This window comes from Chelmon rostratus, chromosome 11, assembly GCF_017976325.1.
Source record: "Chelmon rostratus isolate fCheRos1 chromosome 11, fCheRos1.pri, whole genome shotgun sequence".
Lineage (NCBI taxonomy): Eukaryota > Metazoa > Chordata > Actinopteri > Chaetodontiformes > Chaetodontidae > Chelmon > Chelmon rostratus.
In genome coordinates, this window is record NC_055668.1 from 24,782,823 (window position 1) to 24,810,240 (window position 27,418).

The following is a 27,418-nucleotide window of genomic DNA, read 5'->3' on the forward strand; positions in this document are numbered from 1 at the left end:
ACAACAATCACATGCAACTTGTCAAAGTCCTCTGGACAACAGATAAGGCTCCTGACGGCGACATGCTTGTTTTACGAAAACACGGATTATTACATGTTTTTTTCAACAAGGATCAGCGCTCTGGACTGTTTGCGTTAAATAAATCAATTCATGGTTAATTAGATATTAGAGCGCAGGTTTAACTATGAGTCTGCAGAGCTCTTAGGGATTCGGTGTCTCGCTCCAAGGCTACTGAAGCAGGTCTGGTTGTCTCTGTAACCACTCAGCTGTCCTGTCATTCAAGTCAGTTTTATTTTTGAGCATGTCATCTGTGTCGGACGGATCTGTCTGGACCCTCCGAAACTGATCGATAAATTATTGCCTATTTGTCAGACAGGTAGAGATAGTTGTGTTAAAAAGAGTGCGCTGTTCGCTGTGAAATCTGGCTGCAGGTGATCCTGCTGATCGATGCAAACAGACCCCACAGTGACGGTTCTCTGTCTCTGCTGCCGGAGTGCTGCAGCAGCTGACTGCGCTGCCATCCTTCAGTATCGATCTGAACTCCAGTCATTGAGACTGAAGTGGCACAGATTTTAGAATACGGGCTAAACAGCAATGATGATCTGAATGAAATCAGATGTATGAAGGAGAATGTCAAGCAGAAAACAGAAATGATTGATGGCAGCGATGTGGATCGAGGTAATGCATGCAGTTGATGATGATTGTACTGTGTGATCGTTTAATGTTGCAGATCCAACAGTCGCTGTATGTTTACAGCGCACCTGTTGACAGGTAAAGCAACAGGTTTTGTCCTTCTTTTTTCTTTGGCGATGGTGCTGAGAGAGACACACCTGCACATTCGACATTTGACAAGTGAGAGCGTGCTCATAAATACAAGTTTCAGCCCAAAACTTTCAGCATCAACTACCTCATTTGAACATACTAAAAAAAACATATTCCTCACACATGTTTTAACTTCAGCTTTAGTTACCAGAGTCTTTCTGGTGATATATATATATATATATATATATATAAAAAAAATATGACTCATAATTAAATGGATTTCCCTTTTTTTGGTACATGCTATTTTTTGGATGATATCTTGTGAGAATTTAGTTCTATCCTTGAAAGGAAAGGTGTTTGCTGCAGGTGACTTGTGGTCACGGACTTGAAGACAGAGGACCTGATGTAGGAGGATAGACAGCGTGCAGGGACTTGGCCCAGGATGGCCAGGCAGCAGTGCGGGGGCGGTGTACTGTACTATGCTGTACTGGAATGTGTTTGTGGAGATTATTAAAGAGCCATATATTTCTGCTGCAGCCCCTCAGGGCCTGCTCTTACCGGCTGATCTCCACACTGGCAGACGGGTAATGAAACAGGCCTCGCTGGAGATTCATCACTGTGGAGAGCCATTTCTCTCCCTCTCTTCCTCCCACTCTTCTCTCCTTTTTCTTTCTCGGTTTTTTCTTTTTTCCTGTCTCGGTTTTGGTCTGTTGAATGTGAACCTCTGGTTCAAACACAGCATGCATGAACCTTCATCTTGTCAGACTTCCATCCTGCCATCATGACTCTCTGTTTGGTCTCTGCTGTCAGTTTCTGCTCCTCTATCATAGCCGGACTGATTTACTGGAAGTTGTCTGGTTTGTTCAGAACCCAGAGCCTCCCCCACTACTGAGTAAGCTAACTAGCTAAAGACCAGAGGTGCTGCAGGTAACCCCTCAGCTGTGAGAAGCATGCAGCTAATGGCTTGTTGATATGAAAAGGTAGACCGGAGGGGTTCAAAAGGGACTAGGTTTGGGATGGGATAGAGGGGCAACATAAAGCCGAGAGGAGGGAAACTTTTTTTTTTTCTAACACACAGGATTTGCCGAAGGGTTGTATTTCCACTCCTCCATCAGTTCCAGCTCTCATAATCCCAGGTTTGAGGATGAGCAATTTGGACTAAAAGTGAAATTTCAGGCAAGAAAATAAGTTTCATGTATGAAATTGGAAGGGCTGATGAGGTACCGAAAGCACGTTATGTATTCAGGTGAGCACTTCTGTGGAGACCTGGCTGGAAATGTTAGTGAAACAGGATGGATGGAATGAGGTGAAGGGATTTGTTGGTGGAGGGAGAAGTATAACACAGCTTTGGGAGACTGGAAAAAAGTGGCTAATGGGAGACACAGAAGTAATTGTCTTTGGCAGATTTTTATTGGACTGTGTGCCAATAAAGCTCAATAAATTCAATGGAATTGGAGAGAGAACGTCGGTCGAGACGGCAAGAGGTGATGGACGAGGAAGAGATATAGATGGACGAGTGGAACGGAAAGTGGAAGAGAGAAAGAAACCGTTGCACTACAGGGATCAATTACTAGGAAGTGTGAGTTATGGTGTTTGCTGCACCAAGTGCCATGTGGCTTTATTGCACTGGGACAGTGTTTGGAGGGAGAGGGGGGTTATTAACCACACAGAAAGAGAGAGAAAGCTGACAGAGAATCAGAAAAGCGCAGACAGAAAGAAAGAGGTGGAGAGTTTAGAAAGAAAAGAAAGAGGGGCCAGAGAAATAAGTAAACCTTGAGGCTCTCTCCTCACTCCTCCTCTCGCAGCCCTCCACTCTCTCCATTTCTGCTTGTCTTGCACTTTCAAGCGTGGAGCCCATTAAAGTGGATGACAGTGTAACTCACCACTGATAATCAACAGAGAGAGAGAGCAGGGAAGAGACCCCAGGCCTCATTTATTATGTTACATTTTTCTATTGAATCTGACCGTGCTGTAATTCCTCAAAGTGGGAAGGAGGCGCAAAGAAAGTAATTTACACGAAGAATAATCAACACGTGTAGACAAGGGCAGGACAAATGTAGTTTACAATTTATAAAAGTTCTAAGGGGAAATAAAAAAAGTTAATGCCACGTTTTCAAATCAAGACCTACAACCAATAACAGACCTAAATAATGCATATGCAGTCAATTTTATTCATACTGAGGCAGCAAACTTACTTATACTATGGATTTAACACAGATATGAGTTACAAGAAGTAATGGTGAGCTTCTGGGTTTGCAAATTAAACTGTAGAATATAGGGAAAAAAAGTCAGATATTTGTACCACAAGCGCATAACCTGTGCAGAAAAGGCCAAGTTAGATGTATAGGATACATCAACGTCAACATTATGTCATCCATGTAGTCATTTTTAGGATTACTGGATTATTTCAGTCCAAAACCCTGAAATATTTCATTTAATTGTTGGAAAATAGTTACTGTAGAGCGTTTTCTTTAACTCCATGTGCAGTGCGTCTTCAACTGCCCCCTCTCACTGCACATGATGTTTAGTTGCCTCTGGGTGTCAGCGTGTTTGTTCTGTAATCCACCGCAGCCATGCCACCACGACAAATCCCTCCACATTTATTGTACTTAGCAAACAAAGAGGCAGTGAATTATGGTAAGTCAGCCAGTGGCACGGCATGCAGCCGCTGACTGTTTCCACTGCTGCAGAGCTGTGAGCAGTGGAAACAAACACACCTGTCAAGTGCTCCCAGCCCCCGCTGACCCCCAGTTGGCTGGATGAAGTGCAGTAATGTGTTCTGCCAGGCTGGTGTAGAAAAGACAATGGCACTCCGCTGAGACGGCGGTGGGACATTATATTTGAAACAGCTATAACGAGGGAAGGACAACAGCATGGTCACAGTAATGGCGTGAACACAGTGACTGTGAAAACACACACAGCAGCTCTGACGTTAACATGGTTTCTCCTTTCAGACCTGAAGTATTTAATGTTTCCTTTAAAGATTTTGGATATTTCTTTTCAAACACACTTCATTGTTTTTCCATCCATCAAACATGTTCATCCAAAGCAAGATATCTCAAAAAAGTAGAGGCCATATGCGCCATTGCACTTGGTTTGGATGTTCATGGTCCCCAGAGTATGGCCCCTAATGATCTCTGTGCCCTCCTGACCTTTAGGAGTGTGTCCATCAGTTCAGCTTTACTTGACCAACTCTGTGGTCTTTGGTCCCCCCTGAAAACTAATAAAAATACAATTCTAGATGTTCATGTTCTCAATTTGATTATTTTGAATAGATCACCATCTCCACCAAATCTGCCTTGTAGCTGTTCAGCAGGGCAAGAAAAATGATAATTTTACTCTTTAATTTCAGAAGGGAAAAAGAAACAACAGCAAAAACCACAAAGCTAAGCAGAGGTACACCTCAAACGTTGACTCGATGAACGTTGACACACATGGGAGCTGTGAGTTGATGGGAGTTTTGAACAGGAAGGCCACTGAAGGCCATTAAATTACTCCACTTCGCTCCAAAGAAAAAATAAAGGACAGATGGCAGAGGGGAGGGAAGACACAGGAAGAACCAAGAGAGAAGGGAGCCACAAGAGAGAAGTTCAAAGATGGATAATGATGATGAGAAAGAGGAAGGGAGGTAATGATTGGAATACATCCAGACTGCATGAATAAAGACCTGAAAGAGGAGCAGAGTCACACAGAAAGAGAGGGAAGTCCAGAGGAAGGAGGGGGAAGAAAGCGCGAGTGAAGACGAGGAGAGGGGCTCAAGGTTGGGGGGTACAGAGGTGGGTGAGGTCAGGATTCGACCCCGCGGCGTCCCTTAGTAATTGAAATTAGTCTGGGGGGAGCGGGTGGGGGCAGCGGGACTGGAGGAAACAGGCGACATGATAATCAATTTGAAGCTGAATCGGAAACGTGAGCCACTGGGGGGGCCTCGTTCCTCCTACCAGGCCTCCAGATGGCCCCGGCCCCAATGCTGTGTGGGCCCTGTCAGAGCATGCAGTATGTGTGTCGACCCAAGTGTGTGTGTGTGTGTTTGAGAGACAATACCATCTGCCAGGAGTGCAAGGGGAGTTCAGCAGATGTATTTTGCTGACACTGGGGGCACAGTAGGGTATAGGCAATATACTGTATGCGTGTGGGTGTGGGTGGCTGTGTGTGGGTGTGGGTGGGTGGGTGTGTTGGGACTCCCTCCATAATGTCGTTGGAGAAGAAAAATGGCTTTGGAGGTTTTATGCAAGAAAGGCAGCTAGCATTCATCTTTAAAGGGGGGGGCTCAACTTTTGTTTGTGTCTCAGGAAAAGATGAGAGCCCAAAACGCACGCGCACACACACACACACACACACACACACACACACACACACACACACACACACACACACACACACACACACACTGACGATGTGTCCTCAGGGTGGAAGCTAAAGTTGTGGTGGTGCTAACAGAGTAACAGGGATGTTAGCATTTCCATTGTGTTGCCCTGTTGAACCCTTCGAGGAGTTTACCTCCAAAACGCCAGGTAGATGTATTTACACACACACACACACACACACACACACACACTGGCAGGTCAGGTGAGCTTGTTTTCTGCAGGGAAGTATTTGGGGATGATGACATGATTTTCCACAACTTGAAACTTCCAAATCTCGTCAGCAAACAACTTAACGGGATTTTCCGGATGTGAAACAAAGACTGTTTCAGTAGCTGCGTGACCTGTTTCTCGGATATGTTCTAAACCTGATTTGAGGGAAAAGTTTGGGGGAAATGTGACGTTTTCAGACCAGTTGGCGTGTTTTTACAGGTTGACGATCAGGAGCCGGATGGCAGCGCAGCGAGCGCTGTGTTCATTCAGGTTCCTGTTGTTATGTGAGCGGAGGAGGCTGCCAGTCGGCTATTGTGAAGCTTTGCTGACGTGGTTTGTGGAGCTGCTGGATGGGAGAGCGTAGCTCAGAGCAAAACTCTTCATGTAAAAAGAGCGCAGAGGCCAAGTGCTCAATTAGCTTCACAAACATCAAGTCCAGAAATCATTAAGGTCCTCTTTAAGATGAAAACATGGTCACAGACAGAAGAAGCTCTTCAGGCACTCAGGCAGAGGACGGATAAAAAGTACATTAAAAGCGTTTATTTAGTCAGGAATAATGGTTTAAAATGCCGACCAGCTACGACCTCAGAGGTACTTCAGAACTCTTCATATGCACTAATCCTACAACACAAGCTCAAGCAGCTTTTAAGTCTTCCTCCTTTCCTTTTTCCTTCATCCTTTCTTTACTCTTCTTCCTTCATTAATGTTGGCTCTGTAACGTAGTTGCTCTGTCATTTTGACCAGACCTCTGTCATCCACAGTAAAAGAGGATAAACTTGAACTCCGCAGAGCTTCTTTCTGTATGATAACAGGTTTATGTCGAGCCTCCAAAGCTTCGTAACCCGAGAGACCGACGTAAAACACAGAGGCTGTCTTGATCAGGCCCTTTCCAATGAGGCAGATGATAGCAAAGGGTCAAACATAAACACACGAAAACACAAACCTCACTCAGCTGCCCAGGGGACAACTGCAGGGTTAAGAGTGAGTCGATCTGAGGCAGCTGCGAGAAAGAATAAAAAGTCTCAAAGTTGATGCGTCTGCACACTGATCCGAAGAGGAGAGACGGGCGGAGGGAGGAGGAAGGAGGAAACTGAAGGCGGACACGAGGGCTGGAAAGTGGGAGAGATGCAGCAGGAGTGGAGGCGTCTGAGAGGGTTTTGAAGTGACGGAGGAGTGAGAAAAGTTTTGTAGGGGGGTACATGAGTTGCTACATAATAAGTCTGTCTCTGCAAACCTTCTCCTGTGATGTCATTTTGAAAGAAATCCACTCTGCCACACTCATCCTCTGACTTTTCAGAGTGCTGTTCTTGTATTTCATGTGTTTCAGCTGACTGATTTCTGTGGGACTCAATTATCTATTAAGCATCTGTGTACGTATTATTCATGTGTGATGCTCGTTTATCGAGGTTTAGGTACCTGATGAAGGTCATTTGGGCCAGCTGGGGGGTGAAAGGCCCAGTGTACTTGTCACACATTAAGCTGTGTAAAGATGTGGTTTCTCATTTCCTTTTATTCCTTCTCATTATTATTTGAATTACAATTTGACACCAGGAATTCTCGCCAAGGCCGACAAGCAGCATAATTAGACATGCAGGCTTCCCTCCCCCAAATCACCATGCAGAGGAGCATTCTGAGTTGAAGCATCGAGTGCAGAGCATCGATCTAATTTCCCAACAAAACATTCAAGAACAATAGTCCTGCGTCTTAAACCAATGAAAAAACGCACCGACGTGGCCACACGTGACGCCTCGATGGAGGTAAAGATGATCCTGCGCTCCAGATGACAGTCAGGGATCAAAGCTGGCCTGAAAATATGAGAATCAAATCAAAAATCTTGTAGCTGCAGCAGCATTAAAACAAAAAGATATGCATTAGATTTAGTTTAGCACAGAGGGAGACCAGGTGAGACAGAACAAAGGGACGTAACGAGTGAGCCAGCGGGGGCTTTCCTCAGAGGCTACTGGACATTTTGGAAAGCATCCATCTTTACAACCTCCTCTTCCCTCGTAGAACAAACAGCAGCCTCCCCGCCAACAGCGAATACATCACCGGACCATCGGCTCACACCCCCCATCATGTTCCTGTGTCCCTTTTAATCTCCCGCCCTCTTTTCTCTCCTCCCGCCTCTTGATGTGATGAATCTTATTAACACCATTTGCCATCAGTACACACACACTATCAGCATCCTCTGCCTCTGCTGCCTGCCCCCCCCCCCACACTTCTATACGTTTGTCATGCCAGTCTTCCCCCGTTTTAATTGGCGCTCGTTAGAGGGGAAAAATGCTGTTTTTGCTTCATTTTCACCTAAAAAGTGTATGAAAATGTTAATTGATAGCGGAACGAGGACAACACTGGCAATTAGTGCAGGCTGACAGTTGACCAAGGCAGCGCATTAGAGATTCTGATGACTACAGAAACTCTTCACACACACACACACACACACACACACGCTATACACACACACACAGACACATGTCCCGTTAGCCATTTAGATCAGAGCCATGAGTTTGATTCAGGTCAAGCAGGAAGTGAGACTGCAAACTGGCTCTTGTGATCAACACACACATTTACACATATGCAGAATACTAAAAAAAAAACAACCAAACATTCATATCAGTTGTAATCTATTACATCTTGCTGGTTACTAAAGAATATTACTGTCTGTGTGGAGCCGAATGTCTTACTGATTACACTACTTAGCTTAACATTCACCAAAATAACCATAGACGTACGACTAGCATTAACATTTTATAGTTATGTTATGGTTTGTAATAATAATAGCTACACGCTACTATGGCCGCAGCATAACCTCGTCTCTATGGCAACCTTAGCTTATGATTGGTTTTAACATGGATTTTTCTAACAGATGCTTTCTGAAGCTGCTGAACTCGTACTAGTGTAACGTGGTATTTTAATTAGAATTACCAGAATCTTGTTAACAACATGTTATATTACGTTGTTACCTGGGAAAGGTAATCTATTACTGTAACTTGTTGGTTTTTTTTAATCAGCCCAACACTGGCTGACACACAGGTACAGACAGGAAAGTGCCCTCATGCAGCAAAGTGACCTTGTTTGATGCCCCTCCGGTAGATAAAACATGATAAAGTTCCCTCTACGTGGTATTTTAAGTAAAGATTTCATTTCACGAGCTTTTTAACAAAGACAGATGAAGCATTTTTGTCAGTTTTGCTATTGTTTAATGAACTGCTGCACTTCAATAAAAAAAAATCTGTCAGCATCGCTGTCCTGTAGTTGTCAGTCTTTCTGTTTTTGATGCAGATTAAGTGTTTTTTTTCTTTTTAATGATGAGAACCAAATCCTTCTTGCTTTAAATACTGACTAAGCAGTCATTAGCATCACAATCTAGATGACACCTGCTCATTTCACACCCTTTGTTCTCTTTTTCTTCTATTCCCACCCCCCCGTCCTGTCTCTAGGTGAGCCTGCCGTGGCCAGAGAGAATAACTGCCTGAACGCCGCCAAGGCCTGCAACCTGAACGACACGTGTAAGAAGTACCGCTCGGCCTACATCAGCCCCTGCACCAGCCGCGTCTCCACCGCTGAAGTCTGCAACAAGAGGAAATGCCACAAGGCCCTGCGGCAGTTCTTTGACAAGGCAAGGCGCCGCTGACACGAGCTTATCAAAAAGGAAGGGGAAAAAAAGCAGTGAAAAGCTCTCACACTGGAGGCTTTCCAAACGACTGATATCTGATAAAAGCTGAACGTCCACCACAAAGGACCTGCTTCTAAAAGAAGAACCATTTTGAAGTGGATAAGTTAGCGGGGTTGTCACGATCACAATAAATAATCATGCAGGCCTTTTTGTTCAGGGTTTGCTTTTCCAGCGCCGAGCTTTGACATCGATTCACTCATCAAACACAAAAGATGTTTTCGCCGTCTGTCCCATATTGTGAAAAGCGATGTGAGACACTGTAATTACAAGCCAGCTCCCATGATGTCCCTTTGGAATAACTTAACTGGGATCTCAACAGTATGAATAAATAGAAAGCTACTCCGTGCAGTTTTCTATGCATGACATTGTTAATCATATTGTGATGTATAATTTTGTTTGCTCTCTGTGTGGACGGCCTTAAGCATAAAGTTTTCTTTATGTTGGAGATAAAACTACGATGACGTTCTTCTATTGGAGCCCAACTGCTGTTGCAACCATCTACTGGTGAAGCTAGAGTGCCGCTCAGCGCTAAAACCAGAATTTATTGATTGTTTGCGATGGTAAACAGGCAATAGAGCAAATAGTAATGATCTCTTGAATTAACTACAATAAAAAATGTTCGGATTTGTGGTCAATGCCACTTTCTGTTGTCAACTTCAACAACCTCAGGATGAGTTTGTTTGGAGAAAACAGAGGAAACAGGTAGTTTGCATGAGCAGAAGTAGCCACTGTTGGTCATCAAGAGATCAATTTCAGTAAAAAATCCAAGCAACAGAAGTGTCTCAAAGTGCACAAAATACATGACAAAGTAAGAAGTAAGCAGATAAGTTCACTTCACTTTTGCTGTTAATGCTAGGTTGTGATTGCTGTGCCTCGCAGGTTCCCCCGAAGCACAGCTACGGCATGCTGTTCTGCTCATGCCCGCTCAGCGACCAGACAGCATGTTCTGAACGCAGGCGTCAGACCATCGTCCCCGTCTGCTCGTACGAAGAAAAACAGAAGCCCAACTGTCTGGAACTGCAGGCCTCCTGCAAGACCAACTACATCTGCAGGTGGGAAACCATCAGGATTCACTGGTGCTTTTAAGGGCTGATAGTACAGAGAGTAAAGAGATGACTGGACCGAGCTCATGACTGACACCTGAACCCGCAGGCCAATAAGAAACCAGCATTACAGCGTCTACACTGACTAGTAAAGGAAAATTTTATGACATCCACTTCCAGGATTTGGTACATCCTAGTTAGCATAATGTTCAGTGTGTGCTCTGGGCGATGTGTGTGATGTGTGTGTGTGTTATATTAAAACCAAATTTCAGACTAATTCCAGCCAGAAAAGGTCGCTGGGTCAACTTTTGCCACAGCGCACTGTGGTAGAGTCATATGTGGCATGTAGCATTGTGCTAATTCTACTGTTTGCTTTATGAGGAGATGATGGATCAAATGATTGCTGCGTCAAAGGATTGCACATAAAGTTGCATCATCCAGATGAAAAAAAATAGCCTTCAGTGTATAACTGAATTAAGAAATGTGTATTTGAAACACATCTGCTTCCTTTGGCCACTTAAGAGGACACTCACATGCATTCCCTGGAGGTTTACTCTAACCTGAACCTTACTTGAAAGCTAATCTTTACCATAAACCACAAGTCTTAACCCATAAAATGTGATTGTTTACCTTGTGGGGAGTGCGAGTCCCCACAATGTGATTAACAAGTACACACAGACTCAAACAACAAACATGCCCCGTGGACTCCTCCGTACGGTCTTTAGTCGCTGTACGAGTACCGGAAATAAATTATCAGCCTTCAAGCCTCCGGTCTCTCTCACACACACACACACACAAACACAAATGAGGGTGATGTCAGATGTCCGTCACTGAAATACTCTTGTCCCTGTGCGTGCGTGCGTGCGTGCGTGCGTGCGTGCGTGCGTGCGTGTGTGCGTGTGTGATGCAGTCCCTGAGCCTGTAGCCAGCACTCGTGTGGCTCTCTGGGATTAAATGGAAGCATTAGGCATCATAAACGAGCTCCATTTGGACTGTGGCCTCAGGTCTTCCTCCCTCTCTCCTCACCCATTGTCTCTACTTAAGAGCAAGCAGCGTGACAACAGTAAATTCACGCTACTAGTCCCCGCCTGTCAGACATACGCTCAGGGCTGGACAACAGGTCTCACTGCAGCTTCCTCCCGGTCCATTTGTCAGTTAGCACAGACAGATTAAAGCCATGCATTTCCACATGCTCCCTCGCCGTATGTCAAGTGTGGTCTACTGGCTGCGACGCAGCTCTCTCTGCACACTGCTCTGCTCTGCTCTGCATCAGATCGGTGTGATTAGATAGATCACACTGTGACTGCACATATGTGACAGTGTGTGTGTAATTGTAATGTATTGTGTTTTTATTAATTTGGATTTATTATCTCACTTTCACTCAACTATCTTAGTTTGGTCCATCATTCTTTTTGGTCCCCAGGTGAATCTTATACTTAAACTATACTGTTTGAAGAATGTACTAATTACACGTTGTGCTATTTTTGTCTCAAGCAGTCCTTGAGTACCACTTGAGTGATACTTGAGTATAACTGAAGTGTAAACATTTGCTGAATTGGCAGAACTTTTTGCAAACTTTAAGTGTCCTGAAGTCCACCAGTGAAAATCAGGATTCATGAGCATCAAAACACACTCGCAGTACAACTGTATTATATCACCACTGTGTTGGAAATATACTTAAATATACTTCATATGAAGTGAAATTAAAGTACACTTAATTCAAGCTGCTCATAGTGTATTAAAAAGGGTTTGAACATAAGTATACTTGTCATAAGTACACTATGTTACTATTAAAAGTATTTGTAGTTTGGTGCATTTTTAAAGTACACGTAAGTAGAATTTATAATACACTTACAATGAAGTACACTTGTTATACGCATTCTGGAAATCCCACTTTAAGTACTGCAGAATCAGCATTTTCATTTTCAATACATTCAAGTAGAATTTAAAGGCGTCTGTGTAGAAGTACACTTTTTAAAAGAATCTGTCAAACATACTTTGAATGAAACACAAAAAGTAGAAGTCTCATAATGACTTTTCTATCCTTGAATGATATTTCTAATACACTGAAGTAAACTACTGATTGACCTGGGCCATGACGTTTTACTCACCAGCTTCAACAGGAACACAAGCTGTGAGACGATCACACAGGATCTGGGTCATTTAATAAAACATATTCAGCCTCTGTTGTCTGTAATCTCTCCCATCTATAGTATTCTGAGCAAAATGTTAACTAAAAGGAGTGATGACCGAAAACTGCAAGCGTACAATCCAGATTGGGAAAAAAAAAATCACTTTTCCATAAAATTGATTCAGTCCAAAAGTGACATTAGAAAAGTGCTTCTATATCAGACTCAATCCAACTTCAAATGGAGAATTCCTCCGGAGTCCAATCTCCATTTCAATTTCACATGCCGCTGCACCTGTGGCAAAAGTGTAAACAAACATTTATGAAGGCAGTAAATGAAACAGAACAGACTTGGTGGAGAATTGCCGTTAGCCTCATTCATTCCAGGATATAAACCAGCCGCAGCATACGTAAGAGGGTCATCTTACTCCACTGGAGGCAGCCATTAAGAAGGCTAATTGCATTGAGAGGAATGACTTCCAGCGCTCGCTCATTTGGACCGGGCATTTTGCTGAACATTCCAGTCACACTGGCCTTTTGAATTTCTCATATAAAACCTATCGGAGCTATAATCACGTTTGGCTCTGAGTGTTTTTCGCTGTGTGTGTCTTGCAGGTCACGACTGGCTGACTTCTTCGTCAACTGCCAGCCGGAGCCTCGCTCGCTGTCAGGCTGTCTGAAGGAGAACTACGCAGACTGCCTCCTCTCATACTCCGGCCTGATTGGTGAGCTCATATGTACACTTGGTTGTGATTGGTCAGCCCTGTCTCTCTGTTTACTCCAGGCGTCTGTGGATTTTTGTTAATCACATCTTTAAAGGATAATTCTGTTTTTTAACAGCTTGGATCTTTGTTTTGTTTCTATTGTTCATGATAACCTGCAGTCTGGAAGTTTGATGGAGCGAGAAACACGAGCACTCAGGTTTAAACGGACCAATCAGCCTTTTCCAGACACATGTCCTGGCTTGGCTTGATTGAGTCAACCCAGCGTGGCAGAGATTTGCATCTCCATTGCAAGACATTACAATGCTCGTTATCTTAGGCATTGTTTACTATTGCACTGTGCAATGGCTGTTGTTGAGATTTTTCTTGGTATCTAACCCCTAAATTCCACCAAAACCGTCAAATCCAGCAGACACGTCCAGAAGCGTCCCAGAAGACTCTCTTTGCTCTGCTATACGGAGAATACGCGCAGTGTATTTTTGACAAATACACATCAACGACGTGTCAAATCAAACACAATTATAAAGCAAGTGTTTGTTATGTCTGGCAATAGCAGCAGAGGCTCTTTAAACATGTAGCTGAATCGTCCCTGAATGATGACGAGGGCCGTCTGCAGCCTGCCCGGAGGCGGTTAGGTCCATTTTGAGCGCAGAGACGGTCCAGCTTGGGCGCAAATCGGCACAGCTTGATGCATTAAAACCAACAAAAGAAATGGAAATCAGTGCAGCGTGATTTGACTCAGCGGCCAACAACTTTTTAGCCAGATCATCTAAACCACTTTATAGGAGGTAAAACCAAAAGTGAGCAAATGCGTTGAAAAGTATGAATTAGAGCACTGAAATGTCTATTTCCTGGTTCCTGGTGATTACGCTAAGATTACTTTGTTTGCAGATAAAACTGAACCTGAGAGCTCTTTGAAATCGGGGTAATAATCCCTCATTGACTAGAAAAAAACTGTAGATTGTGATTTATGTGTACAGCGGACATTCTGGGTCCTTATTTTACCATTTGTTTGTTTTCTCATCTAAATAAGTTTGTCTGATCACCTGACTGCTCGTGTTCCTTGAACTGTTGAACTGTACAGAAATGGTGGCAACTATGAAATCAAGGCCCGAGTTGTAATTCCTGCAGTCTCGGTCACTATGTGGACCGTCCACAGCCCACAACGTCCTCACCGCTGCAGCAAACTGTCAAAAATCAGTCCTCGCAAGCCACTAAACCAGACCACACATGCACACACTGTCCACACAGCGGCAATTCATTCTGCCTACTGCGAAACAAAAAGGGCCGCTTGGAGCGCAGCCAGCACCGGGGAACAATCCACTGGGGGAGTGAGAAATCACTGACTGAAGCTATTTACTTTCCCTCACAGAGAGAAAGCCTATTCTTCACTCTGGCTCCTCTGCATTCTGCTTCCTGCAGAAACTGCACCACACTGCGTTACTGAGCAGGGAATGAATGTAACAGCGGTTTAACATTGTTTATGATGGCGTTTCTGATTTAACACAGAAGGAGGATGATAACGAGTCTGACAGGGTTTAAATGCTCTTTTTTTGGTGACAGTCAGCTGCATTGTGGGATTCTCGACAATGACAAATATCTCACTGAAACAAACAGCCGAATGCATGAATGAAACATCGTTGCATCCACCTGCTGCAGGTACCGTGATGACTCCCAACTACCTGCGCTCCCCCAAAATAAGCGTCTCCCCGTACTGCGACTGCAGCAACAGTGGCAACAACAAGGACGAGTGTGACAAGTTCACCGAGTTTTTCACGGAGAACACCTGCCTCCGTGAGTCACCCCTCTGCCCGGCTGCTCTCTGAACAGCCGTTTACTTATTCTACTCTTTTCTGCTGTGCTTTGTCTCATCGTTTTTTCTCAATTCTGCTCTCTCACTTTTAACATCCTCCACTCTTTCACTCTTTCCTCCTTTTGCTTTTTTATCCTCTCTTTTCTTTCGCTCCCTCCTTCTAACCAAATATATCCCATTGCCTTTGCATTGTTTGCTCTGCATTATAGAGGAACCGGTCATATTGCACCACAGTGCCTGAGTGTGTGTGTGTGTGTGTGTGTGTGTGTGTGTGTGTGTGTGTGTGTGCGTGCGTGTGTGCGTGTGTGTGCGCTCCTGCTCCAGATCTTTGACAGAAAGCAGCTTTTTCATCCAGCCCTCTTACACAACAACTAATTAACAACCCCCCTTCACACACACATTGTCTGTCTCTATCCACACACACACACACACACACACACACACACACACACACACACACACAAATAAACACACCTATTTCCAACAAAGGTTAATAAGTTGCAGGGCCGAGCTGTGGAGATAAGAGCCAGATTCACTGTGTGTTTCCCTGTAATCAGAGCTAATTCTGCTCCTTTTGTTTTGATCGTGCGCCTGCTGCTGTCCTCCTCAGCACCGTTTACCTGTAACGTGATTCTTCATTGATTCCTGTTCAGACGTCGGAGCGCAGGGTCACAAAGAGAGTATTTAGCTCAAGGACACCTAAGCTGGATGAATGTCTGTGATCATATACGCTGTTTACTGATATCTAGTAAGCTTGATTGGATGGAAACAGATTTAGTATAAGATCTTTGGACCTTTATAACAATCAATCCTTTACAGATTACAAGATTTATGTTCATTCCAACTGATTAGCTAATGAAACAAAGTCTGAATTACAAAGTGTGGCAGTTTGGGTTCGGTTCCCCATAGCCAGATCCATTATGGATCCAGTTTCAGTTTGATGAAATACGTAGCTGCATCTGTGCACTGAGGCAAGCAGATCTCTCTGTGAATCTTTTGTCTCTTCCTGCTCCTTTTATTTGCAAAAGTGTGTGAGCTTTCAAGTTTTCATCAACTTTAGTGGCTCACGATGTTAAAAGCTGAAGCCAAACAGATTCGATAAGGGATATGAAGGGATTTGGATTTTATAAGAAAGTACAACAGAATCTTGTTGCTGAAATGAAATGCTGACAGATAGAGACCACAGCTCTTCACACATGTATGGAAATGCAAGCTGCATCATCTCATATTGTGACCACTGTCTGTTCATTAACACATTTTCTGCTGCTAAGGTGCACAGTTGCCTCATTAATGAATCAATAGGTACTCACCTGATGAGCCGCAAGACACCTGTATTAATCAGTCAGGTGTGACCTAAATAGGTGTATGGTCTAAACGTGTGCATTGAAAATAATGAGCCATAGTCACAGTAAGGGATGAGAGTGGGCGGTTTGATTTCCCGCTGTCAGACTGACAGTTAGCAGATGAGAAAACACCAACAAGACGCAGACTCATTTTCGCCAACTCTTCTCTCTTTCGCTCTCATTTGTCTTCTTCTCTTCTATTATCTTTTTCCCCTCCCTCCTCTTGTTTTCTCTGCTCTGTTGTCTTTTTACCACGCAGGGTTAACAAGGTTGGTCTGCTGGAGATAATAAAGGCTGCCACAGTGTGTGTGTGTGTGTGTGTGTGTGTGTGTTTGAGCTGATGTGCTAGCATCTTTTTGTATTTCTCAGTGAGTGTATGTGTGAAGTGTCTCTCATATATGTCTTTGCTTCTGCGTGTTCGCATGATTATATGTGTGTGTTCAAGTGTTTCAGTGTGACATTTGCTAGATTAAACAGGGTTAATGTGGGTTAAAACCTGCTCCCTCTCTCTCCCTCTCTGTCTCTCTCTCTATATATATATACATATATATGTATATATATGTATATATATGTGTGTTTGTGTGTGTGTATATCTGTAATTTGCTTTTATTGACTGTAGTCGAGGTGAAGGGCAGACTGAGGAGAGTATGCCTCCTCTGAATTCTCATTATTAGTCTCAATCCTTCTCTCACTGTTCCTTCACTGTTACAACGCCTTCTTTTCACTTCTTCTCCCACTCGTGCTTCACCTCGCTTCTTTCTGCTCATCCCATCTCCGTGTCTCCGTCCCTGCCCTCCCTCTTTCTGCTCTCATTAAGTTTGCTCAGCAGTAACTGGAACTGACAACTCTGAGGATCCTGACACACGCTGGCTACAGGGTCATGACTAGAGAGAAACTACAAGAGAGAAAGAACGAGAAGAGACAGAAAGAGAGAATATGGAAAGGCAGAGAGAGAGGACTTTCTGTTCTCCGGCTGCACTTTAGATGTTTTATTGTTGAGGGATAGAAGAGAGTTTCCTGGGGTGAATGCCTGCCTCTTCTTTATTTGCATGTCATGCTGTCACATATTTGAATATCTAACAGCAGTTCCCAACCTTTTCAGCTCTTGACCCCTTAAAATTAAGCAATCTTTACGTGCAAACTATCATAATGTCGTTTGTTGGTCATGACCATCAAGTAAAAAGTGTTTTTTCCCCATTTTGAGTTGTTTTTAGAGGCCTTAAGCTGCAAATATCCAATAAGTCAAAAGAAGAAATATTAGAAAAACCTGTTTTCCTTCTTACAACTCCCCAGAGTTATCTTGTGACCCCTCAGCAGGGTCTCCACCCCCAGATTTGGAGCCACTGCTTTAATATTCTCAAGAACAAGGCTGGAGCTATAATGTATTCAAAGCCTTTTCCAGTGTGATGCCTCCCTATTTCCGAAATATGTACGGAGTATGCAAAGGTCACGCCGTCCAACATGATCATAATTCTAGTATTACAGCAAACTTGGTGCAGTGAGATAAAGTGGTAACGTAGACGTCTGTGAGAGGCAAACCAATGCTGCTTACACAAATATCTGCTGCGGGGGAAGATGATATCGTTTGTTCAAATGCACAGCGATGCTTGCCCTAGTGAGGGTTAAATGAATATTTGCTTTAGTGCTTTAAAATGTCTGTGTGTCTGCACTCGCGTATTTTAAGACCTTGACGGTGAGGATATTTTTGGAAAGCATTTAGTCTGGTCATCACTTCTTTAAAAAAGCTCGTTCGAAAAGACGATAATGATTATGAGTTGATTTTACAAGCTGAAACTTTCCTAATATGGTTTCAGGTCAAATGTGTTGATGTCATTCATTCCCAGAATAGTAGGCTGCACAGTGTCTCTTTAGTAACCATTGATGAGACACTTTTATACCACCTCAAGAGTTCCTGTGCGCTCCGTACCTTCAATTTTGTGGCTTGTTTGCCTTTAAACCATCTCTGATTTATATTATACAGCCCTAAATAAACGGTCCGTGTTAGCGAGGGGCATATAGAGGCACAACATGTGTGTAAGTGTCTGTTTATGTGATTTGGGACAGTATAGCCCTAACACATTGTACACATCTTGTATATCACAGTTTGTTCAGTCTGCAGTGGTTGTGAATTATTTTTATGTGACCTGAGTAAACAGTCGCAGCGGTGCTGTTAACTCTCCGTTGAATCTGTGTAGGAAAGGCAGAAGCTCTGTGCCTGCAGGTTTATTGTTCAGGCACACTGAAAGATTCGAGCTCTGTCTTCAAGTCTGGACGCAGCAAAAACAGCCCGTTCTCAGGTTTGTCATGCTAATAATATGCGTTCATACCAGCTGGTGTGTTCGTGACTTTTTCTGTCACAATCAATCATCGTCGCAATTATGTTCGAGTTTGAGCATCAAAAAGTTTTTAGCTTTCTCTTAAAGATAATGAGACCAATTAACTGCAAGCTAATTTGCTATCTTGCAAAGCTAGTCATCAAACGCAGCAAAAAAATACCTTATCGTTTACAAAGTGAAAATAATTACAAAATAAAATGCAGCTGCAATATAATGTGATTTGCAAGAATATATGCTTTTAGAGAGGATTTGTTTTGTAATTGTGGATTGATTTTTAATCTCCAAACAAACTTAGAGGTGGTATTTGTATTAGAAACTTACTGTAAAGCTTCACTACCACCTCGGCGAACTAAATTCACTTGAGGGGAATAATGGAGGAGAGTATGAATGTATAAATGCAGGCATCAGGCCAACAACAGATAGAAGCGTAGACAATGTTTTATATTGTATTTTTATAGAGAACATGAATTAACAACAGTAAGCTGACACCCTCATCTGACATTCTGCGGCTTAATTTGAAATGCAAACTCTTTCACGTACAGTCACTGTGCTGTGAGCGCAATTAGGCCTTAGGTGAAGCGACAGAGGAGCCAGGAAAGAGCCCATCAACACTTACAATATGCTCATCAGCCTTCTGCTGTCTCTGCACAACTACACAATCACATGCTCGCACAATAAGCAAAAATTAAATATGCACATGCACACTCATGAGCAAATTTGCACATATCAGGGCTGCAGGATATTGACAGAAATTACTTATTTTGTGCTGATTAATGCATCTCAGATATGAGGGCCAGCACTGTAATGACTAAAAATGTTTCTAGGAACTAAATAAGGAATCTTCGTAGGAAATAAGATTTGCTCCGACTGCCAGTTTACATCAGGCTTGTCCCATTATATGTGCTGCCCTAATCCCCTCCCCCACACACATACAGTAAATGCTTGCTTATGTTTGCATACACACACACATACACATTAAAACAAAAACGTGAATTGAACTAACTAATTCTGAATAAACTAGAAATGCATAGATTTCTGTTTTTGCTTCAGTCATCAGTTCATCTTTATAAATGTTCCTCTATTAATTGTTTGGCTGTTTTTCATCTGGAGAGACAGAGAGAAAGTCTTTCCGTCTTCTGGGATGTCTGGTTTTACCAGAGGTCGATTCAGCAAAGCAGATGAGGTGAGGGAGTCTCCGGCACGTCTTAGTTCAAGATTAATAGTCACGTTTATTAAATGCATAGTGGAACTAACTCAAAGGTTCTTTCTAGGTCAGGATGAGTTTAAGCAGAAGCAACTTCCACAGGGGTGAGGACGAGAAAGAGACCATACTGCATACAGTAACATGTGTTTAACTCTGTGCGAACACAAATCAGCCCAGTCCAGAATATCTGTACATGCACACTCATATCCAGATGCCTTTTCCCTGACATCTGGGCAACTGGTTCAGCTGTCAGAAATCAAATTGACAAGGTTAATTTAATTTACTTCTCCAAGAAATCCACAGTATTCGAATGGCTGTCTGGCAGAGCTGCAATCAAAAGTCCAGCTGTTGAGGACTCTGAGGGTGATTCTGACCGGATGAGATGCCAAGCACACCCCCTGATTCCTTTTACTGAAGGAAATATGTAGAACTAGGTCAGCAGGAATTAGGGAACGCTGCCACGGGCGCTTTCAGGAAAGACCATAAAGAGACGGAGGAAGGTCGCTGACTGGAGAAAAACCCACTATCAATCATCCTTCATAGTTTTCAACATCTGGAGAATGAGTGTTGCCAGTACTGCGGCAGGTACTCCCTGCACCTGCACTGCAACTTTAGAGCTTTAAGACGCCACACTGTGGAGGTGTGGACTTGAGTCTGACTTAAATCTGACTCACAGCTTTACTGTTACTCAACAAGTCCTCTTCGTGCATTTCAAGTTCCAGAATGACTCATGAGTGTTTTCTGATCTGCTGTCTGTGGTTAAGATCTGGTTGAGTTCAGTTTGTTTGACTAAAGACGTTGAATGTTTCTGTGAAGCCCTCCAGAAGCAGACCAGTTCTGGCTGGTGCCAACATCATGTTGAAATGAAGGAATATTTATTCAGGCAGGTGTTCAAATCTATATAAAAGCCAGCATCACATGTTGTGATACACCTGTGAATGAACGCTTAGAATTCAAGGGTAGGAGCATCTGCACAGAGGGAGGAGCAGGAAGGAAAGACTGATGTGTGACTGTCTGAATGAAAGCTGGCCGCTTGTGCAGCTTGCGTTTGATGGTTTTTATTGATTGATTGAAACTTTCCCCCCAAAAGAGAAATTTGGTATCTTTTTGGAACCAGACTTTGAAAAATACATCATGAATGGTCTTAACATCCGCATGTATAAACTAATAATAAAGAACACAACAAACCATGAATTTAAAGTAGATGTAATGTATTGATTCCATTATTAAAGTTCATCGCAGCAGTAATCATATTTACTTTATTTATTTTCATAAATTATTTAAAGTCTCTTCCTTTGACTTTGCTTTGTTTAGATCGATGTCCAGTTCAGATATAAGCTCTTGTTACTGAGCCTCTCCTCTGCATCCTGAACTGCTTTGGTGAAGCTGGCTTTTTTAATCTCTCCAGGTCCAGGTTCATGAGCTTCTAAAATATAAATATATATAGCACGACAGTTTTTGGTTTTTGTTGCACAGAAAAGCATCTCTTAAAGGTTCTCCATGCATTCAATCTTCTTTTTTAAACACAGATTTTGCATGTGCAGTGTAATTTATATTCATTTGACAATGCAACTGTTTTTCCATTGGTGTTTTTTTATATATTTGACCTCATCCAAGAATACACACATATGCTTCGCAACATGCAGACACACGTTTGTGTTTTCACACATGTATGTATGAATATTTCAGTGAGGTTAAAGAGCCGTTATGCAGATCAGCTCTCCCTTCCTTCTCCACAGTATCAGGGTCATAATTCACTGTTGGATAGAAGAATATCATTACGTTCAAACAGCAGTTCTGTGAAGCTCAGCTTTCCTCTGATGTGTGTGTGTGTGTGTGTGTGTGTGTGTGTGTGTGTGTGTTTGTGTGTATGCGTGTCTTTTACATCAAAGCCATATACCACTATTAATAGGGCCACTAATGGACTCTAATGGTAAATAGCCACATCAGCACTCAGGTTTTTGACTGTGTGGTGAATTTATAATGGAGGGAAGTGATAACAAAACTTAAGTACCTTCTAACTCACCTTTAATTGTGGTTTAGGCCGCTGCAGCATAAAGCTTTATTTTAACATGGGAACTAACAAGCATTTGATTCATGATAAAACCAGCTTGGTGCTAAATTGACTTGACTTGAAATTACAACATAGTGTTCCTGCTGCAGCAAACTAATTATTCAGCAGCTCAGCAGTTAGGAGATGTGTTCAGAGGTAAACGTCTTCGTCTTATTCTGGAAGATATTTCAGTCTGTGTCACCTGGTTGGTTTAAATCATGGCAGGCGGGACAGATGGTGAGTTCACCTGCAGTGAAGCTTCAGTTTTTTTTCAGTCACCTCCAGTATTGGTTGTTCTCAGCTCATCAGTTCTGTCTCTCACTCTCCCTCTGAAGGTAATGCCATCCAGGCCTTCGGGAACGGGACAGATGTGGGAGTGTGGCAGCCGATGTCCCCTGTCCAGACCACCACCTCCACCACCACCCCCTACCAGAGGAACCGCGAACGCAACCCCAACACCATCGACAACCACATCAACACAGACACCGGCATCTACCACTTCTGTGGCAGCCTACAGGTTAGACGCACACACGCGCACACACACACACACACACACACACACACACACACACAAGCTAGTTGTGGATTCAGAGGAGGACTGTGTTTGGAGGCTCAAGGGTTCCAGCTGGTCTGGGACAAATCTAATCCCGTGGCGTGAAAACATTTCCCGAACTTTTTCCTGTATAGAATAAAGTGATTGAAGTGTTTACAGCTGGATCAAGTTTCTGAGCTACAGATGCTCTTTATCTGACCTGCTGATCTTTCTGACCTTTTATATCAGTCTCACTATGCAAACAGCTGCTCATTTATAGCTGTCTAACAGCACACTGCCTCTTCATCCTCTGGCTTGTATCATCACAATACCAAATATGTCAAGTTTAGATGAACCAAATGCTACAAATACAGTGAAATTTGTTCATAGTGCAAGTAAGTCTTGTGCATAAAAACATGCAAAAGCGTCGACTGCAGTGCAAGTAACCAGTGGAGGAAGTGGAACATTTAGCAGCTGGAGAGACAGGTGCTTTCTCTGGTGATGGTGGAGACCAAACCAGAGCTAAAAGGAGAGTGAATAGTTTGCTGACAGTAGTATAACAGTGTGAGTCTGATTCTTTCTACCCTCTGAGTGGCTTTAATACAGTGTTTAAGGATTTGAACTTGCAGTTAGATTTTAGTCAGTGGTCTTAAAGGAGTATCTCACTACAGCAAAGTATTTATAAAACCCATCTTTTGCTTGTGATATGGCATCGAAGTGTTAGTTAGTGTGATCGATTCATCCTCCTCTTGTGTTTTTTTCCCGTGTTTGTCCTGGTCTGGACTGCCTGATGCGGGAGTTCGGCTGTTGACACACTCATGTGTATTGATCCATCTGTGTAGCTGTCTGTGCCAGCCACGCTGTGCCCAATAAGACTCAGAAACTGTATTTCTCAGCTGGAGCAGCCACTCCTGCTCTACAGGAACCACAGTTATCTGGCTGATGAAACAGAGGTATCACAAGCAGCAATACTGAACACCGGTGATGGGCTCCTTCTGGGTCAGGGAGGAAGGGGGATAATACTGTCATTACCAGCAAAGCGATGACAGGGACTCCGGAGCCATTTCACATATAATAATATTGCAACCAGATGAGGCATCATAAAATCACTAAAGTTATTTTTTATCCACGTTTACAGCAAATCCCCCAGCAGTTTCAAACTAAAGTGCACCTTAATCATTTCTTCTCGCTAACGACAATCTTAACTATAAACGCCACTTTTTATGCTGATGTTGTTGTCACTGTTTATGATGCTCCAAGCTGTGGTAGTGATCATGCTTCACGATGCAGAGTTTGGGAATTGTTTTTGTCACTGCTTGGGAGAGTGCTGCTGTCTACGCTATGGCTGCGAAGCTCCAGTCTGCAGACATTTGAGGCACAACAACATCCACATTCACTTCTGTTTTTGACCCCGCAAATTTTATAGCAGCATTAATTACCACTCAGGGGAAGCAGAACAAGAGGTAAACACAACACCGACATGTTATCAGCTTATTGAATTGTTATGGCAAATGTGTCAGTGGAAACATCCAGCAGACATAAAGCATCGTTAGCATTCATTGGAAGACGCCTGACGGGCTACCTGACAAATCCAAGTTTAAAGTCACTCCTCTTTTAGCCCTGTTTGGGTCTCCACCATCAAGACAAAGTCCGACTCTTTAGCTGTTAAAGGAGCCACATGTTCACAAAGACGCTAGCTTTCTGTAACTTCCTTTGGTGCTGAGTGTATCCGGGCTGTTAGATTGAAAGCAGTGGTCTGATTTTGCTGTTAGCAGATTAATGAGAGCAAAAACAAAAAGCAACGAAGCTGCGAGCCGTAAAACCAAAACAATGAGTTGAAAGATGCTAAAATGCGCTGTATAATATAAGCCCGTATAATCCTCTCTGTGGGTTTGTCACTTTGACCCCTTTCACATGATCTGTTGTTAATATGTAAGGCATAAGCCCAACGAGGTGTCCGTTATCAGGAATGAATGGACGACGTGGAGGCCAGATCATCCAAAAAAAAACAAAAAAAAAAAAACAAAAAAACAAAATGAAGACCTTTAATTTACATGTTCATGCATTTTGCAATCATAATCTCATAAACCATGACTCAGTTTCCCTGGGAACACCTGAGGATTAGACTAGTACCTGGAACAATCATTACCATCACATATGGTTCTTATGCAATGGAAATGTTGTTCACTACTAGCGAGCTTCAGTCAGTAACACTGTGTACAAACAGTACATAGAATTTGACAGTATGTTTAGCAATAACTAAATAGCTATCCTTCCATGTCATTGTCCTTAAGTCAGTATCAAGATTTTCAGGAACAGGTGAGAGGCCATGCGTACAGGCGGCCGCAGCCTGAAGTGGCGAGTTGAATTGTGACTGGGATGTAAGATGATGACGTATGTGATGCAAAGCATCAGTAAATCCAGAGGAGCAGTCTACTTCCAGCAGAATGTAAACAACATCAACATGAGCCAACCATCGGGAACAGACGTTAGTTTACTGCTAAATCTATGTCTGTTTGACTTTCTCTTATCTATAGTTATTTTTTATATTTTGTAACATCAGATGGCAGAAAATTAACTGTGTTTGTAACGCTTTCAAAGTGTTTTTAACTCCATTCTTCCTCCTACAGCTGAGAAAGTCAGTCAGGAAGTGATAGCAGGCTGCAGTCCTGTGCTTTTCATCTTTAATTTTAGTGACCTGGGTTCCCTTTTATTTAGATTTGGATCACATATTGTACCTTTAACTTTACGTCCATGACTGTTTTCAGAAATACAAGACTGGAGTTTAATAGTGCTGCCCCTTAAACACACACACACACACACACACACACAGTCCAGACTGATAATGAGCTTTGGTGGTGTACTGGTGCGTTTGTGCTGTCGGCGCTGCTCTGATAGCACGTCAAGTACAAGTTAATGAGAGAGTTGTGTTAGACCACTTTGCTAGTGTGTGTGTGTGTGTGTGTGTGTGTAGGCATCAAGGCAGGCTATGCTGTTGTAATGACACACTCAGGGGACGAGCCTGTGAGGAGATTCACTGCACTCTCCTCATTGATCTCTCTTTCACACACAGACACACACACATGCAGAATAATAACCATTAACCAGTGACTCAGAACCTCTCCTCTTCCAGCGAATGACAGCCCAACAACAGCGCTGCGTTCACCTCGGCTTGAAAGAAAGCAATCAAAGAGTGGAGGGAAGGAGCGGAAGGTGTAACCGGCTGAAAGCTCCTCGGCTCGAACTGGGACCTGTGCGGCTTCTCAAATCGAGTTTGACTGCTTTGTGAAATGTTCAGACAACACAAGGAAAGTGCTTCTGACTGTAAGCTTCAAACTAAATTAGAGGAAATCCAGTCTTCTATTTTGTCTTCCGTACCTGTACCAAATACTGTAGGTCTTAGTATTTTTAAGTTATGCCGGCAGCACAGCACCCAGGGATGGCAGTGCTGGTCTGCCGGTCGATCAGCTGACCTGTTCAGACTGAAATATCTCCACAGCTATTGGATAGATTTGTGAAATTTGTACAAACATTCATGCCCCCTGCAGGGTGAATTTAGCTGACTTTGGTGGGATTCCATGAACGTTGGTGCAGGTATCAAGAATGCCCAGAGGTTGAATGTTCATGACTTTTCCTCTAGTGCCACCAGGAGTTCAACGTTTTTGCTTATCCTGTGAATTATCTCAACATCTGCTCGACACTTTGGCACAAAATGTGTGTCATGGTTCCTAGATATCGCGTCCTACTGACTTTGGTAATCCAACTTTTTGCCTATCGCCACCATCAGTTTGTTCAGTGCTTTGGTTTAGGAACAAGTGCTGTATCTACTTTCTGTTTTGCGCTAATTAGCAAATGTAAGCATGCTAATCATGAGCATTATTACCCGCTTCACCAATTTAGCGTTGTCATTATGAAGGTGTTAGCGAGCCGACGTTAGCATTTTGCTCCATGCACTGCAGCACAGGGCCAGTGGCTGCAGACTGCTCTGCATTGTCTTTATGCAATGTGAACATTCGGCATGTGAGAGGAAGCTTTCTTTGTACTCTTCCTCTTGGGTTTTTAGAGGAAATTAAAGAACCAGAAGGACCTTTTTCATCACACAGCAGAGATAGCTGAGCCCACAGCAAAACCACCACAGATAAAACAACACATACACACACATGCCACAACAGAGAGGCATACATACACACACACAAGCACAAAGTTTGCAAGCCTCAGGGCTCCATCAGCCTGTTCTTATGAATATAGTTGACTCGAAAGCAGGCAGGAAGTGCCCTGGACAAATATGGAAATCTACCACATGCTAATGTGACTTTTCAGAACAGGCAGGTATTAGGCAAATCCACAGCACGTGGACACAAAGCAGGAATATATATTTGAATTTGTTGACGTCCAAACCTTTTTTGAATTGGCAATAAGCACCGGAGTTGTTTAATATTGCGGGATACGTCTACGTTATGCAAAGCTTTGCACGGTTTTCATTTGCATGTAATCACGAGCAAAGCTTTCACAGTATAAGTGTGATCTCATTTAAAGGATCAGTTCACCCAGATTACAAACAACAGTGATATCCACCAATGCAGATTTTAGATCTCAGAGTATTCATCCGTCTCAGAAGTCACAGTGATGGATGTGAGGGGTGGTTTTACGTCATATAGTGCTGTTGTCTGTGCACAAACACCTGTGTATTACTTTAGCAGAGGTTTGAGCTTGTTTTTTGCATCACAGATTGTGATACAGGTTAATTTTATCTCTTATTTCATCAAGACGTGACTTCTAAAAATCAGCTTCTAAACTGCTGAATTTGTTAGCTTTCACTCACAGTGGAGACATAACAGTAAAAAAAAATGTGCAGAGGCAGATGGAGCTTTATTTCTAAATGGAATCTACGCTTTAAATTCACATTCATGTAATTTAATATTTCCGAATGTGTTGTTGTGAACCACTCAAAGTGCCCTCAGGATTTCAAACTTTAGCGACAAGCTGCAAGAGTTTATTATCATGATGATCTTTCAGTGTTTCTGCCTGAGATGTGAAAATGTTTAAAACTTTGAATGCATCTAGACGATGAGTGGAAACACAGATGGAGCCTCATCACGGAGCACAAACTGACGTAGGCTGTGTTCAGTCATCGTGTTGCTTCCAATGACTGTTACATTTCTGACACCACGCTTGGAATTCTTGGCTCGTTCTTTTGTTTGGGTCTTTATGCAGAGGCCCACAAATACGCCG

The 27,418-nt window shown here is 43.0% G+C and overlaps 1 protein-coding gene across 2 annotated transcripts in view; it reads left to right on the forward strand.

Annotated features, from left to right (window-relative positions):
• gfra1a (gdnf family receptor alpha 1a) overlaps positions 1–27,418 on the forward strand; it is a 91,349-nt gene that overhangs the window by 56,364 nt on the left and 7,567 nt on the right. For both annotated transcript variants that reach the window (XM_041947292.1, XM_041947293.1), the window contains 5 exons: positions 8,777–8,955; positions 9,892–10,064; positions 12,799–12,908; positions 14,565–14,699; positions 21,990–22,171. In XM_041947292.1, the coding sequence (XP_041803226.1) occupies positions 8,777–8,955; positions 9,892–10,064; positions 12,799–12,908; positions 14,565–14,699; positions 21,990–22,171 (779 nt within the window). The remainder of the gene's footprint in view (positions 1–8,776; positions 8,956–9,891; positions 10,065–12,798; positions 12,909–14,564; positions 14,700–21,989; positions 22,172–27,418) is intronic.